Here is a 20,550-nt window from a genome sequence, read left to right on the forward strand (position 1 = left end):
GCTGTATAATCGTACTTAACCATGTAACAAATATGTGGTGGATTCGACAAATATTCAAAATATCTTGATAAACACTGGCTTATCGAAAAAGTACTAAGAGGCAAAAATGTTTTAAAAATAGTGTGTTTAACTAATGGTGCTACACTAATAATTAAATTGGAACGCACATAAAAGTTTGGGGGGGTTTAAGGGAACAAAACCCCCATAAAATTTTCATGGGGTGCACAAATTTCACTTTAATTTTTTTTTAAGATGTTGCTGCCATAAAAATGCCACATGTCCATTTTCAATAAAAAATCTCTGAGAGTTTTCGATATATTAAAAAAAATCTATTTTCATTTTGTAAATTCAAAGGGCTGTAACTTTTTTTGTGTGCACTATTGTATATAGGTAAGTAAGGTTTAATCAACCTATTTTTGACCCCAGAATCTGTGGTATAATTTATGACCAATCTTTTCGGGACACCCTGTATAGTTAGATTTATTTTATCAAAGAGGAGAGCCATAATAGGAGGTGACTTTAAATGCCATCTATATTATGATGATTTTAAAGGCTTTGGAACTAGAAACGATGCTGGAGATGATGGAATTAGCAACAGTATTAGATATGACAATTGTTAACATATTCTTTCACAGCGATGAGTTAACTTAGCTTTTACAAAATTGGACAACATCACTCTTAGGTAGATAATTTAATAATAACAAAAATGTGCGTTAACTAAAGCACTACAAGGTAGTAATTAGTAATACTCCTTACAACATAAGTTGGTTGTGCTTGACATCGAAGTGAAAAAGAGAAACTAAACCAAAATATCGGAGAGCACCACGAAAAATCAAATAATAATTTGAAAAAGAATTGGCAGAGTGATAAGGAACAAGCTAAAAGAATCGAATCATGAAAGGTAACGTTTTGACCCACTTCCAGTTAGCAGAATTTATGCAGAACTAAAAAATGAGAGTTAAGTCTCGAATCTTGTTTTTTGGACAGCAAGTGAAATTGAGATGACAAGGCATATTGTTTAGTCACAATCTCCTACATTATATCTCTTGTATTTTACAATAATTCATGTTTAAAAGTCTTATTAGTATTATTATTTTAAGTGAGTGACTTATAACTATATCCTTAACTTCCAGTGTTGTCTGTGCTACTAGATCTACGTTATCTGCAAATGCGAGAACAATCTTTGCTCCTCTGGCACTTGGCAGTTATGTCTGGTTTGACTCTGGTATAGATTTTTCGCATTGCATATTCAAATGCTAATTAGATTAAATAGTAATGGAGACAGCGGGTCTCCCTGCCTGAGTCCGTTGTTCACGCCGAACGCCTTTGAGGATTTGCCTCCTATTCTAATTTGTGCAAAGGAATTGTTTACACACATTCGCGCAATCATGGTCAACTTTTTTGGTACGCGCAGCTCCACCATTGCACTCCACAGTTTTAATCGATTTATAGAATCATGCTTGTTTGAAGTCTATAAAGATCTAGTGTACGTCTTTATTATCCTTCCAATACTTTTCTAGCATTTGTCTGATACATAGTAATTATTTGGTCGATTGTTGATCTTCCAGGCCTAAAGCCGCACTGGTAATGGCCAATAATTTCCTCTGTATATGGCTTCTTGTATCACACTCTATAAATATATGGTAGTTGTCAAAAGAAATCATCATCATCCTCCAGCCCTTTGCGTCCACTGCTGGACATAGGCCTCCCTCATTTTTGCCCATTGTGCTCTATTTTGAGCACTCTGCATCCAATTTCTTGACATTTTCTTGAGCTCGTCAGTCCAACGAGTAGGTGGCCTTCCTCTCCTTTTTTTGTCTAATCTCGGCCTCCACTCAAGTAATCTCTTCGTCCACCTCCCATCACTGATTCGGGCGACGTGACAGGCCCAGTTCCATTTCAGGGTGGCAATTCGGGAAATTATATCGGTAACTCCTGTTCTTCGTCTTAAGTCTTCATTTCTAACTCCGTCACGAAGCGATATACTCAGAATTGACCTTTCCATTTTCCTCTGAGCTATTTGCAGCATTTTAGAAGGTGTAGCTGTCAATGTCAAAGTTTCGGCACCATAAGTCATCACAGGCAACACACATTGGTCAAATGTTTTACGTTTTAAAGAAATTGCTAGATCGCTTTTAAAGATGTCTTTGAGTTTTCCATAGGCTGCCCATGCTAGGTTTATTCTTCTTCGTAGTTCGCATGTTTGGTTGTCTCTTGTGATCTTTATTTCGTGTCCAAGGTATATGTATTTTTCCACTAGCTCTACTTCGTTGTCTCCAATATTGATATTTCCCCTAGGTACTAGGTTTGTCATGAATTTTGTTGTGAAGATGTTTATTTTAAGACCTACACTGGCACACACTAACTGAAGTTCACGTAGCATTGTACATAATATATCTCCTTGAGGCTGTCTGAGAATAAAACTATGTCGTCTGCGAATTTCAAATTTGTTAATCTTCTACCGTCAATATTCAGGCCTCGCTCTTCCCAGTTAAGTTTTTTACAAGCATATTCTAGTATAGTACTGCGGTAAACAGTTTAGGCGATAAGGTATCGCCCTGTCGGACTCCTCTGCCGATTGGGATATGGTCCGTGTTTTTATGTAGTTTCACCGACATAGTTGCGTTCTTGTATGTATTTTAAATTAACCTTGTGTATCGGTAGTCAATGCGGTATGCTTGTAGGGCTTCCAGAATTTTGTCAAATTCTACCGTGTCAAAGGCTTTATGGAAATTTGCAAAAGCCAAAACGAGTGGTCGATTGTATTCGATAGTCTTTTCTATTACCGTTTTAATGCTCTGTGTAGGTGATCATTTGTTCCAAATTGGCTGGTGGAAATCAAGTTTTTTCTCAAGACGATTCGTTACTATTCTTGTAAGGCGTTTCTATAAGTGACTAAGAAGGCTTATTATAGGTCTGTAATTTTCTAATTCATGAGGATCTCCTTTTTTGTACAATAGAATTACTTCAGCATTGTGCCATTTGTCGTATATATTTTTTATCTAAAAGGCACATGTTAAAACATATGCCTGTCAAAAGTAAACGAGAGTAAAATCCACGAGGAAAATAAACTTCCTGTAGCTGGTTGTATACAATAAATCACAAAATTATTAGATTTATCGTAAAAGGTGTATTTAAAATACCCTAAATAAGGGTTACATTAAAACAGAACGTTTTCGGATTAAGAAATCCATCATCAGTGTTTGCCTCAGATGCCTGAGCCACCAAAATGTTTTGGGTGAAAACCCTTTAAATGCCAACACTTATGTTATGTTACATAAAAATGCTTAAAGATGTTGCAGATATACCTGCATATTAAAAATTTTTTCAAAATTTTGGTGGCTCAGGCATGCTATTTTTTTGCTTTTTAGTAACACTGATGATGATTTTTTAATCCGAAAACGTTCTGTTTTAATGTAACCCTTATTTAGGGTATTTTAAATATACATTTTACAATAAATCTAGTATTTTTTAGTAAGTCATAAAGTTTTTGTTAACTAAAGTGAAATTAGACTGCTATGCAAAGCCGTTTATGGACATTCTTGTTAACAATAATTGGTATTTGGACGTTTTTATTTGTGGGTTTATTAGCTAATGTTCCGTGCCATTAAATTTATTTACAATGATCATTTTCTTCAGCATAAAAATAAGTCTTTGCGGTTGCTACTGATATCACGTTTCTAATTTAGTTTATAAGCACAGGAATGTTGTTAAAGTAGGTATAACGAATGTAAGAAATCTTTCTATAATATTTTAATGCGGCTGTGGCTTATAAAAACAAATGTTGATTAAAAATATTATTCTTGGTGTAATAAGTAATTTGTATAGTTTGGTTGAAATGTACTTGGACTGTTATTTAAAAAGTTTTGAGACTTTTTCACACAGTAGAACCCTGATTTATCCGTGTTTCACGGGAACGAACCTGGCACAGATAATTCAACATTTATTTCTTATATATAATACATGTACGCACATACATAGTATGTACCTAAATAATATACAGGGTAGCGAGAAAGTATGGAAACACGGTAATTTCTCGGAAACCGCTTGAACGATTGTTATAGATTTTGGTCGGTAAAGGTATTCTAATACGGCTGATATTATAGTGGTAATTACATTGTTGTCAAATCTTCCGTTTTTCTGGAAATCTAATGAACTTTCTTATTTTAAATGGAACACCCTGTATATTTTTTGCGTTTTGAAGTCCTTAAGAAATACTGAGTATTTTTCATGTTATGTTCCCTATACTTAAAGGCCACAATTTCGGAGATATGGCTACATTTATTAAAAATTTTTTTAACAAATTATACAAATTTATTTTTCCGCAAATCGCCAGGAAATTTTGACATTCCTGTCAAAATTTCTTGAAGAAAAAGTCAGGACTTCCTTACTGTAAGGAAATGTCATTTCCTTACTGTAAGGAATAGTATATTGTGCAACAAGTGCAGAAAGGTACTAATTTCTCACGAGTTTGAAAAGTTGCGGTACGAGCGCAAGCGAGTGCCGCAATTCAAACGAGTGAGAAATTACCTTTCTGCACGTGTTTCACACTATACTTTTTCTACAAGCACAGTTTTTCCTAAAAATAAAAATCACAATTTCCAAACGACGATTAATTATAATAGGTACCTATGTGATAAATTTTAAACTGTATTTAATTAATACCTACTAATCAATTTAAATTCCTTATACCTAAATAAATTGCACAGAAATCAGTTAAAAAATTAATGCACTGCCTTAATTTGTTTAAATTTAAACAATTATTACACATTATTGACATTATATTTATGCAGTCACGGATTTACACAAAACCTACTTCATTCGACGTCTCTTGCACAGGTTGCTAAATCCTTATTGGTTATTTGATAATTATAAAATGTTTAATAAGAATAAAATTGTAAAATAAAACAGTTGTAACATCCATAATTTAGTTTCTATGCTATAGTTAAATATAATAATTGTCTTATAGGTTATATATTTGTCTAAAGTTTAACCACGGATGTAAACAGAATATAACGTTACTCAGAATGCGGTAGTCCACGGATGTAAACAGAATATAACGTTACTCAGAATGAGGTAGTCAACTGTGCAGAAAAGAACTTTGCGGCACAGAAACGTCACTTTGCGGCACAGAAACGTCACTTTTCTGCACACTAATGTCAAATATCTTATACTGTGAGAAAATATCAAGTTTGCTAACATAAAACCGTGCAGAAAAGTGCACTTTGAATAGTGGTTGTAGAAAAATGATATTTCCGTACAGTTGTTAGTGTTCTACATAAATGATAATTCAACCTCAATACGTTTCCATAGTAACCCAAGTAATTTTATTAGGAATTTCAAAGCACCATTTATTTGGGAATAAAATTATCGCGTTTTTTTTAAATCAATCAATATCTGTCGAATTTTAAACGATTTGCGGAAAAATAGTATGTTTACCTCGTAGGAAAAGCCACATTCCTGGACTCTGTGTTGCTAAGTCTCGGCTTGCGCCTCGACTTAGCAATCTTCACAGTCGTCCAGGAATGTTAAGCTTTTCTTACCCGGTAAACAATGTACTATTTTTGGACCGAGTAGGTATTATTTTAGGTTCTTTGCGTCATTGGGAACAAAAAAGGTCTTTTGTAATTTTCCTCAAAAGTTAATCGTTTCCGAGTTATAAACATATTAAAACTGAAAAAAGTCGAAAAATGACGATTTTTTGGGTTCAAAAACATAAGTAAAAAATATTATTTTGAAACAATGAAGTGCCTAAATTCAAGTTTAGACCTTATTTTATCAGATGCCGATACGTGATTTGGTCTTATTTCATTCTAAAACATTATTTTTTAGTTGTTAATGCAGCCCGATAGCCCGTCCTCGCATATGAGCTTTATTAAAAATTAAAAAAAAAAAAACAATGTTTTAGAATCAAATAAGCCGAAAATTCTTATAGAGACCTGATAGAAAAAGGTTTGAGCTTGGATTTAGGTACTTCATAATTATAAAAATGATTTTTTTACTTGTGTTTTTAAACCTTGAAAATCGTCATTTTTCAATTTTTTTCAGTTTTAAATTGTTTATAACTCGGAAACGATTGACTTTTGAGTAAAATTACAAAAAAAATTTTTTGTTCCCAATGATCCAGAAAACCTAAAATAATGTCTACTCGGTGCGAAAAAATTGATTGTTATAATTTGTTAAAATTTTTTTTTTCAATAAATGTAGCAATAACTCCGAAACTATGGCATTTAGGTATAGGGAACATAACATGAAAAATAATCAGTATTTCTTAAAGACTTCAAAACGCAAAAAATATACAGGGTGTTCTATTTAAAATAAGAATGTTCATTAGATTTCCAGAAAAACGAAAGATTTGACAACAATGTAATTACCACTATAATATCGGCCGCATTAGGACACCTCTACCCACCAAAATTTATAAAAATCGTTCAAGCGGTTTCCGAGAAATCACCGTGTTTCCATACTTTCTCGCTACCCTGTATACTATAAAAAGATAACAGAAAAAATAAATCTGATAAGTTTAAAGCCCGGATAATCCGCACACGAATAATTGGGATTCACTGTTTAAGTCTTAAGTGCCATTTTTTTCAAGAAGAAAACATATACGATCTCTTGAAAAATGAATCCGTACAGCATTTCATTCATAGGAAGATCATTCATTCAAAACGAACCACAAAATTGAGGCCCAGAAACTATTAAAGAAGATGAAGACGACGTAAAAAAGAGTAGCGAGAAACCGGCTACAATCGGTCCAATATGAACAACATTGTAAGAGGCTAGCGGAGGCCTATGCCCAGCAGTGAAAGAGATCGGCTGGATGATGATGATGATTCTTCTGTATTCTCTTAATGCCGCATCATTCACGAAAATAGATATTGTTATGATCTGCTTCTTATTACTTTGATATTAATTATTATTTATTTGATCAATTATTTAATTAACGCAAATCATACATAGAAATTATTAAGAAAAAATCTCAGGGTGCCTTTTAAAAAAAAATTAATTAAATTCTCTTAGGTTAGAAAAATCATAAATAAAAACATAAATTACCTTTATTATCAAAAGCAATGTTCTGTAAATTTATCAATTAAATTCTGTGGGCATGACTGTCCAAAAGAAACTTTTACCATATAAATTAATCTAATTCAAACAAATATTTATCGCTTTGTTCTTGATACTTTGTTCTTGGCATCTTAAATTCATATCCTTTTACGTAAAAAATTAACTTCTGATTATAAAAAAATCTATCACATAGGTTATTGACTGACCTTTTTTGATTCACACACAATGATGTCTCCTCTTGACCCAAACAGCTCCTCCTTGTTGATTATGTTAGGCTACCAATCAAAGCCCTCTCCGTTCTCAGCAAACAATGCAGCAGGATACCAGCAACTATTTCTCCAACACACAAGCCAGGCTTCCTTTGACCAGGACTCGTTCAATAAACTCCAAATCTCTCTCCTCTCTTTCTCTCAACAATAATCTCCTGAGACCCAAGTATCTTTTTTACTTGGTGTCACAAATAATTTTAATAATGATAATTCTTGTAACTTACTCTCTTGGACTTTACAGAATCAAAGAGGTATTTCTTCTCGATTTGATTTGTTTCTCGTTCCACTTTCAGCTACTCTCACTATCAAAAAACAACCACTAGTACTTGCTTCTGAACTACTCACGAAAACTTTTGACTGCTCTTCTCGAATGCCCGTAACACAATGATCTTTTTTTTCCAAACTGTCTCAAACATTCAAACAAAAATTTCCCCATTTCAAATTTCCAAGCCAATCAGAAACATCTCTCTCCCCATGCTTTCTTTCATTCGAAAACCCACTCACACTTTCAAAATTATTCCTACCATCACACTAATTACTTTCGGGAAATTCTACAAAATTTACTCGGGGTTAAACAAAAAGTTTAAAATTCCAAACTTTATTTACCTTAATTTTCTAAGAACTAATTACCTATGGCTTCTATCTTTCCCGTAATAAACAATCGGTTTAAAATACTAATCCTAAATAACTTTCACTTCACTTTTATTTACAAAAATGTTTTTAATATTCTTCATGGAAAAATTCATTAAGGAGAAACCATTTTGCGTTAAAAGCTAACTTCTAATAAATATTTACAAATCAATATACAGGGTGTATCAAATTTATGTGCCCGCGTTATATTAAAAAATTAAAATTTTTATTCTATCTTTGATTGATAAATTGAAACACAATAATATCTATAAATTTTTATTTATACAACACATGTAAATATATCTTACTCTTTACCTTACAGTTGGTATGTTCAACGTACATCATAGGTTGGGTAATTTGGTTTAAAAGATGTTAAGTATCTTCATGTCATGGTGTAGAAATTACCTGAAACAAAAAATGATATTAGACTTTGTTTTATTACAAAAACTAAAAATTTTGTAAATATCAACAGCATCAGATACGCCTATGATGCAGTGTTGATTGCGTATTCCGACTTGGGCCTACAACGACTTATAGACAAGATCAACTCGATCTGTGAGCAATTTAGTATGAAAATGAACATTAAGAAAATCAAGGTCAATCCAAAAAAACCAAAACGTACTTCAACCATGCACAATAAATGGGCACATTTTAGAACATCTCCATTGATTTAAGTCAGAGGTCCCCAAACTATTTTTTCTTGTAGACCACTTTAAAAAATTTACTGGTTTCGGTGGACCCCTGCTGCTACATTTTTAAAATTGCGAATGAATTCCGCCGTTGCGTTAGCCGCCATCTTGATTTTAAAGGAGAACCGTTTTTGCTCAATATCTCTGCCACTTTTAACTTTTTGACAAGGGTTGAAATTGTTGAAAATATGATTTACTATAATTACTTCTATTATAAATTTTTTTTGTGGCGTCGATATTTTCCGTGTTATGGGGGGAAATAGTGACAGTTGGAACATAATTATTGAATTATCTCGTTTATTATTAGTTTAGATAAAAAATGTACTTATACAAAAATTGGAGAGAATTAAATTTTACACAATTTTGATCTCTTTAATTTTTTTGCTAAAATCAATATTTCAGGTAATACGTATGCGGTAAAGGCGTGAGCATAAGACCTGATTGGCTTGATAGCAGTGGTTTTTGTTCAATATCTTCGTCATTTTCAACTTTTCGACCAAAATGGTAGGAATTGAAATTATTCCAAATAAATCGTGTTTACAATAATTATTACAATTTTTTTAACGATTTTTTCGTACGGTCGATCCGAGTTAATTGTACTTACACTAGATGCCTATATTTTTGACTCTACCTCGTATTTTTTGTATATTAAAACTATACAAATTATTTTAACCACTTAAAGTCATCTGTTTTGGCTATCTGTGTGCAAATTTTCAGTCAAATCTAAGGACATGTATTTTGGGAATGAAGGAAAATGTAAAAAACGGTATTTTAACGTTTTCTACGAGTCTAGGACGTTTCATCGCCGCCGTTTCGATGCCGCCAGTTCGATGCCGATGCCGGCCGATTCATCGCCAGTCAATTAATCGCTATCTGATATATTTCCGAATTTTCGACAGTAACAATTATTAGTTATTTATAGTATTAATTAGGAATTCTAGGAAATGCGAGATATGGCGGCGATGAAATGGACTGGCGATGAACCGGCGGCATCGAAACGGCCGGCGATGAACTGGCGGCATCGAAACGTTCCATTCCGTTTTCTACACTAAAATTTTTGAGACCCTACTATTAAAACAGTATTTTTTACATTGATAATTTACGATCAAAAAATGCAAATTTGTTTAAATAAATACCAAATTACTATAAAATTTTCGTGGACCCTCACTTAAAACTTGTGAACCCCCATTTTTGTTTCACGCTAACGTAGACCTCCGTTGAGTCCCTCGTGGACCACCTAGGGAATCAATGATTTAAGTACTTGGGATGTTGGATCGATAGCAGCCTAAATCCTAATCTAGAAATAAGATCGAGAATAGAACAGGCCAGAAAATCTTTCGAAAAAATCGAAAAACTGCTTTGTAATTCTCGAATAAAAATCGCCAGAGAAGAGTATGCGATTGTATTGTAGTAGTCAATCTCCACTGAGAAGAGGACACTGTAGAAGAAGAAAAATTTCGTGGCGCTACTTCTGTGAAGTTGTGTCTGAATGTTCTGTCTCAATGATCTTAATGTTCTTTTTCATTTTCAGAAATACACACGACAAATTTTGACCTAGATTATTATAGGTACGTTATGTGAACTGCAAAATAATCTGACCTATAATTAGTGTATTTTTCTTTTTTAATTTTACCATTTAAATAAAGTTATTGCACATAGATAACCCAAAAACATCGGCACGTATTGTAAATAGTAAGTACGACTACTATTGCGGTTTTTTGTGGAACTCGCATAATAGTAGATACGCCTCAGTGACCTAAAAGTAGGTACTATCAAGTAATTATACATACTTTAATGACTTTAAGTCTTTGAACTTTATGTTTGTACGAATATTTTTTACTATAATTTAACCGAACAATCTTTTGAAGGAGTATAATCTTGCGGTTCTTTCCACACTAAAGTAAATTTAGTAATTCATATACAGTTAATTTACTTTAGGTAGCGTTATGTAAATAAGCTTCATTAGGTCAGTAAAGACACAACTCAGTTAAAAAAAAAGTTATACAGACAAGATTATATCCATAATACTGTTTAGAAGATTAACTCCATACGCAGAGGAAATAATAGGCGACTACCAAAGCGGATTCAGACCGGGAAGGTCGACTATAGACCAGATCTTCGTCCTACGCCAGGTGTTGGAAAAAAACTGGGAATTCAACCGCGATGTACACCAAATCTTCGTGGACTTCAAACAAGCTTACGATTCTGTTAGCAGAGAAGCATTGTGGGAGACTATGGTAGAAATGGGAGTACCTGGAAAACTGGTACGATTAGCAAAGGTGAGCACGGAGAACGCTTCCGCACGAATCAGAGTCGGCAGCAACACGTCGGAGGAATTCCTCATTGACACCGGACTTAGACAAGGAGATCCTCTCGCCCCCCTGCTGTTTAACTTCGCACTGGAACATGCAGTAAGGAAAGCTCAGCCACAAATGACAAATGGATTTGCCGCCCAAGGATCAAAAATACTATTAGCCTTTGCGGATGACGTGGACACAATTGCACAATCCACCAGAGATGCAAAAGAAGTTTTCACCCTATTCGAGAACGGAGCCAAGGAAGTTGGTCTTAAGGTCAACGAGGACAAGACCAAGTACATGGTGGTTACGAAGAACCCAAGACCAAGGGTTAGACAAAACGTAACAATTAATGAATACAATTTTGAAGTCGTCAAAGAATTTAAGTACTTGGGAGCGATCATAACATCTGAAAATAACTATGAAAAGGACGTGGCAGCCAGGATTATTGCAGGAAACAGGGCATATTACTCGTTAAGGACCCTACACTCAAAAAAATTTAGTTCGTAATATTGATTAACAGTGATTATTGAATAGTATTTCGTTCTCACAACAATTGAATTTGTTGTTTCAACGAACTTTTAGACATTGACGAATGTACTTGGTTATTGTCACAATGATTGAATAATAATTGTGAGAATAACTAGACTACATTAATCAATAACACTCAATTTATTCAGCCAATAACTTAGTTTCGTATATTTAATAAATACTGTTAATTGTGGCAGCAACTCACGTTCTTGATTTCGTAGATGACAAGCAATTACCTTGGTTTATCGTGACAACGTACAGATTTCATTAAAACAATGTACAAATGTTGTTAATATAGAGTAATATATGATTATTGAATAGATGTACACTGATTGTTGTGCCAACGAATGCATTAATTAATCTACTACTGCCTTTAATTCCCACAATCAATGCGTTAATTGTGACAATAATCTTGGTTGTTGAGACAATAAATGTTTTGCTTGACCATTTGAAATGTAACGGCTTTTCCTTGAAAGTGCCGAATAATGATTGCATTTTGTTTCCAAGTGTAGTCCGTAGTAGAAGGAAGATAAGGATAAGATATTACTTATTTTTTATATTTGAATAAAAGTAAGTTTTTTCTGATAAGGTAAATACGGGAGAACATTCTAATTAAAAATAAACTTGTCAGTGTCTTATGTTTGTAAGTGTTTACTTTTAATATTGTCTTGTGATGTTATTTATAAGATGAACTGAAAATGAATTTTCGAATCCTGAATGAAAAAAAAATAATTAGTATTTTTGAAAATTTAAACGCAGAATAAAATATTACAGTATTATCGAGGGTCTGACGTCCCTGAGAACTTCTATAATGATTATTTTAATAAGTCACAGGGGTGAAAAATAGAAAATTTAGTATGATTTTTTATTTCAAATACACTATTCAAAAGAAACTTTTTGTTTATTCTAAGGGACTTTCAGCCCTCAGTAATAATGTAGTCTTTTATTCTGCGGTTAAATTTTTCAAAAATACTTACTTATTAGTTTTCTCAGGATTCCAAAAAAATGAATGCGTTTAAAAATAATTCGATCGAAATTTTGCCCCTGTGCTCTCAAAAATGATTAAAGTGTTATACATTTTTGAAATCACCATTTCAAACACTTTTAAATGAGCTGTCACATGATGTACTTTCCCATTAAAAAAAATCAAAGTTACGCCTGTCACCTAAAGAGGGATCGTGTAAAGTTCGAAACATTGATGTTATAATATACTTTGATAATTTTAAAAATCGACCTGTCTGAGCGTTTTGCTTATGTACTAAAAATAAATAAGTTAATAAGGGGGGGGGGGGAGTGTAACACTTATTCCAGTGCACTGTATAAGCGATATAATAATTATGAGAAATCACACAGTGTAAAGTCCTAAAGGTTAAGGACAAAAAAGGGGATTTAAAAAATTATTATTAATCAATTAATATGATACATTGGGCTAATGCATTCAGTAATTATTAATATAAAATACGTTCATAGCAGGAATGAACGAAACTGATTGTAAGAATGAATAGAATTGCTTGTAAGAATAACCGTATTTATTGTGCCAATGAACGGAATTAATTGTAACAATAAACGGAAATAATTGTAGAAATAAACGAAATACGTTAGGAGAAATAACACTGTTATTGGCACAACGAATGGTCTTCGTCGGTCAATTAACGACGTTGTTGTTTCAATAAATAGTGTTCGTTGACTCAATGAACTGAGTTCGTAATATCAATAAAATGATATTATGGTATACATAATGAATGTTCGTCCATTCAATAAACGTAATACATTGGCTCAACTAACGAAAATAATGAATTGATGAACATCGCTTTGTTGTTCCAATAAAACCAAGAATTGGACAAATTTTAAGAATTGCGTTTGTTGTCTGAATTAACATTTTTATTGATATTACGTACCTTTTTCGTTGAGTGTACTTAAATCAAAAATACTCTCAAGACCAGCAAAAATAAGAGTATATAAGACAATAATTCGTCCCACAATAACGTATGGAAACGAAACCTGGACTCTGAATCAGCGGGAAACAACAAAATTACTGGTACTTGAAAGAAAGATACTGCGGACTATCTATGGGCCTTGCAGAGAAGAGACAACAGGAGAATGGAGAAGAAGACACAATGATGAACTCCAGACAATATACGGAGATGAAAACATAGTACGCTACATTAAATCAAACAGAATACGATGGGCGGGTCACGTACTAAGATCAAGTGACGAAAGACTTCTAAACGCCACATTCTGGGAAAGGCCCGTTGGAAAAAGGTCAGTTGGTCGCCCAAGAAAGAGATGGAAGGACGCAGTAGCCAGCGATCTACGCAAAATGGGAGTACAGCAATGGGAAATAGCTGCTCAGGACCGACAACAATGGAGGGAAATAGTAAACGCGGCCAAGACTCACATAGAGTTGTAGAGCCAAATGATGATGATGAAATAAGCTTCATTAGGTCAGTAAAGACACAACTCAGTTAAAAAAAAAGTTATACAGCCTTTTGAAGGTTCTAAAAGATACACTTCTCCAAGAAATTAACGCACCACCTTAAAAATGGGACATTTTTGATGTCTCGATGTTTCCTAAACCTGGTTGTCCGATTTAAATGATTTTTTTAATTTGTAATAGCCTTATTCTTTAACAATCATTATCCAGCCTACTGCATCCAAAGTTGAACATAGGTCTCCCCTAATTTCTTTCAGTTCTGTCGATCTTGGGCTTCCTGCAACCAATTCCCAGCAATCCTTTTAATCCCTTTGACGTCGTCTGTCCATCGAGTAGATGGTCTACCCCTACTTCTTCTGTATTCTCGTGGTCTCCACACTGTAATTTTTTGGGTCCACCTACCGTCCTTCATTCTAGCTACATGTCACGCCCAATTCCACTTCAGCCATGCTACTCGCTTTATGACATCTGTGACGCCTGTTCTTATTCTGATTTCCTCGTTTCTAATCCTGTCTCTGAGAGTCAGTCCAAGTAGTGACCGCTCCATTCTTTTTTGGACCACTCTAAGTTCGGTTGCTGTGGCCTGGGTTAAAGATAATGTTTCGGCGCCGTAAGTCATGACTGGAAGCACATATTGATCGAACGTCTTCTTTTTCAAATAATTTGGCATGTTGCTCTTGAAGATGTCTGACAAAGCTCGATATGCGGCCCATGCTGAGGTGATCCTTCTATGTAATTCGGCAGTTTGATTGTCCCTGGCAATTTGGATTTCATGCCCTAAGTATTTATATTTATGGACCAATGTTATTTCATTGAAGTCGACTTCTGGATTTTCGCTTAGCACCAGGTTTGTCATGTATTGTATCTATCCAAAATTAATGTTTAATCAACTTTCTTACAGGCAGGCGGCATCTAACTCAGTAAGCATAGTTCTAATCTCATTTGTTATAAGAACTATGGTCATTGTATACCTGGTGTACCAAGCAAACTGTGATTTTTTTCTCAAAGTTCGCGTGACTTTGTGGAATATTAGAAAAATATGAAATTCGCTCAAGAGTTTACTAAGTAATTTATAAACTAAAAGGGAGGTTCCCTAGGTTGGCTGTATACCATATAGTTAAAAAACTCTAACAAGAAGTAAAACCACTTCTATGTAAATTGGTATATTTATTAAAACTTAAAAATCCCAATGGATTGAATAAAAATGTCCAATTCAGAACGTTTTTAGACCTATCGGTCCATCATCAGTGAATGTGCATACTTGCTAAATAGCCCCAGAACCAAACAATGGTTGAATTTAAAATTCAATTTACATTATTTAAAAATAATATTAAACAGGCTAAACGCCGATGTTACAGGATATTGCCTATGGGAACATGGTGAAACCCTACCAAAACCTCAATCAACCATCTCAGGCCAACTTTGACTATAAAGTGACGAACTTTATAGTCAAAGTTGGCCTGAGATGGTTGATTGAGGTTTTGGTAGGGTTTCACCATGTTCCCATAGGCAATATCCTGTAACATCGGCGTTTAGCCTGTTTAATATTATTTTTAAATAATGTAAATTGAATTTTAAATTCAACCATTGTTTGGTTCTGGGGCTATTTAGCAAGTATGCACATTCACTGATGATGGACCGATAGGTCTGAAAACGTTCTGAATTGGACATTTTTATTCAATCCATTGGGATTTTTAAGTTTTAATAAATATACCAATTTACATAGAAGTGGTTTTACTTCTTGTTAGAGTTTTTTAAGTAATTTATAGTTCACAATATGCATTTAAATTAAAAGGATATAATTGCACATTAAAACATATAGTCCAGTCAGGTTAGACGAATAACAGGCCTAACCTTGCATTAGGAGCTGCCCCAAATTTTATTTTTCTAATCTTTAGGGAGGGTCAATATTAGTATAAATTTAAAATCTCGACTGAATTCCACCGTTGCGTTAGCCGCCATCTTGATTTTAAACAAGAACCGTTTTTGCTCAATATCTCCGCCATTTTCAATTTTTTGACAAAAAGTGTAGAAACTGAAATTGTTGAAAATACGATTTTCTATAATTTCATTTATTATAATTTTTTTCGTGCGGTTGATATTTTCCGAGTTATGAGGGGAAAATAGTGACAGTTGGAGCATAATTATTGAATTATTGAATTATCTCGTTTATTATTAGTTTTAAAACAAATATGTACCTGTACAAAAATGAAGAGAATTAAATTCTACACAATTTTGATCTTTTTCATTCTTTTGCTAAAATTAATATTTAAGGTAGTACGTATGCGGTAATGGCGCGAGCGTAAGACCGGATTGATTTTATAGCAATTGTTTTTGTTCAATATCTACGCCATTTTCAACTAAAATTGTTTAAAATATAATTTCCTACAATTTCTTTTTAACAATTTTTTTCATGCGGTTGATATTTTCCGAGTTACATGGGAAAATAGTAAAAAGTGGTGGGGGGAGCATAATTATTGAATTGAATTTTGTATCCGAGCTGCCCCAAATTTTATAATTTTATCCTTTAGGAGAGATCAATAGTAGTGTAAATTTAAAATCTCGACTGAATTCCGCGGTTGCATTAGCCGCCATATTGATTTTAAATGAGAATTGTTGTTGCTTAATATCTCCGCCATTTTCAACTTTTCGACATAAATGGTGGGAAAGAATTGTTGGAAATGCAATTTCCTACAATTTCTTTGGCACAATTTTTTTATACGATCAATATTCTCCGAGTTAAGGGGGAAAATAATGGAAGCGGAGGGGAAGCATAATTATTGAATTGTCTCATTTATTATTAACTTTACGACATAATTGTACATAAACAAAAATAAGGAGAATTATATTTTATACAATTTTTGAAACTTCCAATGAAACATTAACCAAACTAAGTATATAAAAGACATAAAAAGACATTATATACATTAAGTTCACTTAATTTTATTAACTAGCGGGTTTTATTGGTTGAATTTGTCTGTCGATACTTTAAGTTTTATGTCAGCTAATATATCGTGATGTTCCAACAATTTTTTTTTAAATTTTGGACCCTGTTTGGGGGAATTTTCCCATATCCCCCCCTTGTAGACCCGCCACTGGTTCTCTCGAAAAATTGTAGTAAATCGTAATTTCAACAATTTCAGTTCTTACACTTTTTGTCGAAAAGTTGAAAATGGCGGAGATATTGAACAAAAACAATTGCTACAAAATCAATCAGGTCTTACACTCGCACCTTTACCACATACGTACTACCTTAAATATTGATTTTATCAAAAAAATGAACGCCATCAAAATTGTACAAAATTTAATTCTCTTCATTTTTGTGTAGGTAAATATTTGTTGTAAAACTAATAATAAACGAGATAATTCAATAATTCAATAATTATGCTACAACTGTCACTATTTCCCCCTCATAACTCGGAAAATATCGACCGCACGAAAAAAATTATAATAAATGAAATTATAGAAAATCGCATTTTCAACAATTTCAGTTTCTACACTTTTTGTCAAAAAATTGAAAATGGCGGAGATATTGAGCAAAAACGGTTCTCGTTTAAAATCAAGATGGCGGCTAACGCAACGGTGGAATTCAGTCGAGATTTTAAATTTATACTAATATTGACCCTCCCTAAAGATTAGAAAAATAAAATTTTGGGCAGCTCCTAATGCAAGGTCAAATGCTATCCCGACTGGGCTAAGTTTTTAATTTATTCTAAACAACTTTTCATAATAGCAATTTTCCATAAGTATTGTGAATTTAAATACGTAAATAAACAAAGTGTTTGTTATGATAATGCTCGCATTTTTAGCTTGTTTAATTCTAGTTTAATTCTAGTGGGGTAGGAGGGGAAAATGCAAACAAACACTCTCGTTGATCTTGAAAAAGTATTTGATAGAGTTCCTCAAGAGATTCTGCTTGTAAAAGTCATCGCAAACCTAGTTAGAGACGAAGAGTATAGGCGAAGAAGAAGAATATATTATCTCTAGTAAAACCAAGCACTAATTCGATTTTCAATTCGGAAATCGTTTTCAAAAAAGATTATTACTAAAGAAATTGTGTTAAAAGCGTATCTGAAGTCGGTTGCACTACATAATGTGCAATTGTATAGGTGGCATGCAGAAAGCTATTTCGTATTTTTCAAGTTATTGCTTAAGTACAAATAGAAAATGTGTAAATGCTTATCATACCATTTTCCTAACTGTGTCATGTAGTCATGTAGTTGTTACGACTTACTACCAAACATTTTAATATCTTTGTTTATCAAAATGGGTAATTGGATGTATGCAAGATGTAGTTATATTCTTTTACTGAAAAAAAATACAGAAAAGGGCCTAGCCGGGTAAGATGGTGAAAAGTGCCCCCAACTCAATTTAAATTCCATATTGGTCACTTTTTAGCACATATAGAGGAACTCACTTTCTAAAATTTTTAGCCCCCTAGGTGGTCACGTGACCCCCCTAGAACCTAATTAGGCTTTTTATGTTCTTATTTTTTATCTCAGCCGCGTCAAGAGCTAGCCAAAAACTTTATTTAAAAAAGTTGTAAGTTCCAAAAAGATCTATATGAAAAAATGTTTTTTTAATTTTTTGGCGGGAAATTCGAGTTTTTAGAACAATTTTAAACTTTTAAATAACTCTGAAAAAAAAACTAAGACACTCGTTTTTACGAAAATCAATTATAATATGTATTTTTGCACAATCATTCGCCCTAAATTTTTTCAGATTTTTAAAATTGGTGAAACGTACCTTTAAAAATAAAATTTTTTCGGTTTTTTTTTTCGTTTTTTGATACAATTTTATACATATTTTTCAAAAAAGGTAACACTGCCACTAGAATAGGTAAAAAAATGAAAAATAATTGGGGTTTGCTTAATAAAATTTTTCTGTAACGCCATCCATTTTCAAGATACAGGGCGTTGAAGAAAACAAAATTTTACACATTTTTTACGATTTTGCCGAAACTACTGGCAACATTGCAATAAAATTTGGCAGGTTTTAAGAGGTAGTTATTGTGCATTTTTTGACATACAATTAAGAATTTTATATTCATCATTGGCGCGCATACGGGTAATGGTCTGAACTTTTTAAAGAAAAAAAGATGGTACGCCACTGACATATTTCAAACTAACAATCATTTTTAAATTCCTCGTTCCATTTGCGACAAAAAATCTATCTTCCAATTTTTTCATACGACGCGCCGTTTTGTTGCAAAAAATAAAATATCTTAACGCTTCCAAAGTATTCGAATTAATTTTTATAATGGATGTACGAGTTCATGTATGTAGATGTAGAAACTAGTAGAAGTTCGAATGCTTTGTAAGGGTTAAGATCTTTTATTTTTTCAATAAAAATGGCGCGTCGTATGAAAAAATAAGAAGATAGATTTTTTGTCACAAATTGAACGAGGAATTCAAAAACGATTGTTAATTTGAAATATGTCAGTGGCGTACTATCTTTATTCTTTAAAAAGTTCAGACCATTTCCCCTATGCGCGCCAATGATGAATATCAAATCCTTAATTGTATGTCAAAACATGCACAATAACTACCTCTTAAAACCCGCCAAGTTTTATTACAATGTGGCCAGTAGTTTCAGCAAAATCGTAAAAAATGAGTAAAATTTTGTTTTCTTCAACGCCCTGTATCTTGAAAATGGATGACGTTACAAAAAAATTTTATAAAGCAAACCTCAATTATTTTTCAGTTTTTTACCTATTCTAGTGAACGTGTTACCTTTTTTGAAAAATATGTATAAAATCTTATCAAAAAACGAAAAAAAAAACCGAAAAAATGCGGTTTTTTATTTTTCAAGGTACGTTTCACCAATTTTAAAAATCTGAAAAAATTCAGGGTGAAAGATTGTGCAAAAATACACGTTATAATTGATTTTCGTAAAAACGAGTGTCTTAGTTTTTTTTTCGAGTTTTTTTAAAGTTTAAAATTGTTCTAAAAATTCGAATTTCCCGCCAAAAAATAAAAAAAAATTTTTCATATAGATCTTTTTGAAACTTACAACTTTTTTAAATAGAGATTTTGGCTAGCTCTTGATGCGGCTGAGATAAAAAATAAAAACTTAAAAAGCCTAATTAGGCTCTAGGGGGGTCACGTGACCACCTAGGGGGCTAAAAATTTCAGAAAGTGAGTTCCTCTATATGTGCTAAAAAGTGGCCTATATGGAATTTAAATCGAGTTGGGGGCACTTTTCTCCATCTTACCCGGCTAGGCCCTTTGTTTGAAATGTTTAAGAAAGCTGATACAATTCAAAACTTTATAAGCCATAAAGAAGATATAAGGAACTATAAAAGATCACTAATTATACGACCCACAGAAGATAACCAAAGGACAAAAATATTAACAAGAGTTATTTCGGAAACCAGAAAACAGACCACAAAAAGGGAAAACAGAATAATTCGAAATAAATAAACGAGTGAGAAAACGTTACTCACTGTCAGCGACACTATTTAACTAACACTAACACTAACTTTGAAAGTAGATTTTGCGTTAAGAAAGATCCACAAGGGAAACCTAAGGGCATCAGTGTACCAATAAATCGCCTATGCGGATGATACAGCGGTAGTAACAAAAACTGGGAGAAAGAATTAATGAAAAGAAAACAAAACTAGTTTTGGGAGACTT

General features: G+C 33.1%; 1 protein-coding gene across 2 annotated transcripts in view; it reads right to left on the reverse strand.

Annotated features, from left to right (window-relative positions):
• LOC114338901 (uncharacterized) overlaps positions 1 to 20,550 on the reverse strand; it is a 158,975-nt gene that overhangs the window by 61,509 nt on the left and 76,916 nt on the right. Inside the window, exon 2 of one of the 2 annotated variants that reach the window (XM_050647960.1) lies at positions 8,280 to 8,369. The exons of the other annotated variant lie outside the window; for it this stretch is intronic. Within the exon in view, the coding sequence (XP_050503917.1) occupies positions 8,280 to 8,309 (30 nt within the window). The 5' untranslated portion in view covers positions 8,310 to 8,369. The remainder of the gene's footprint in view (positions 1 to 8,279; positions 8,370 to 20,550) is intronic. 2 annotated transcript variants of the gene reach the window in all.

This window comes from Diabrotica virgifera, chromosome 4, assembly GCF_917563875.1.
Source record: "Diabrotica virgifera virgifera chromosome 4, PGI_DIABVI_V3a".
Taxonomy (NCBI): domain Eukaryota; kingdom Metazoa; phylum Arthropoda; class Insecta; order Coleoptera; family Chrysomelidae; genus Diabrotica; species Diabrotica virgifera.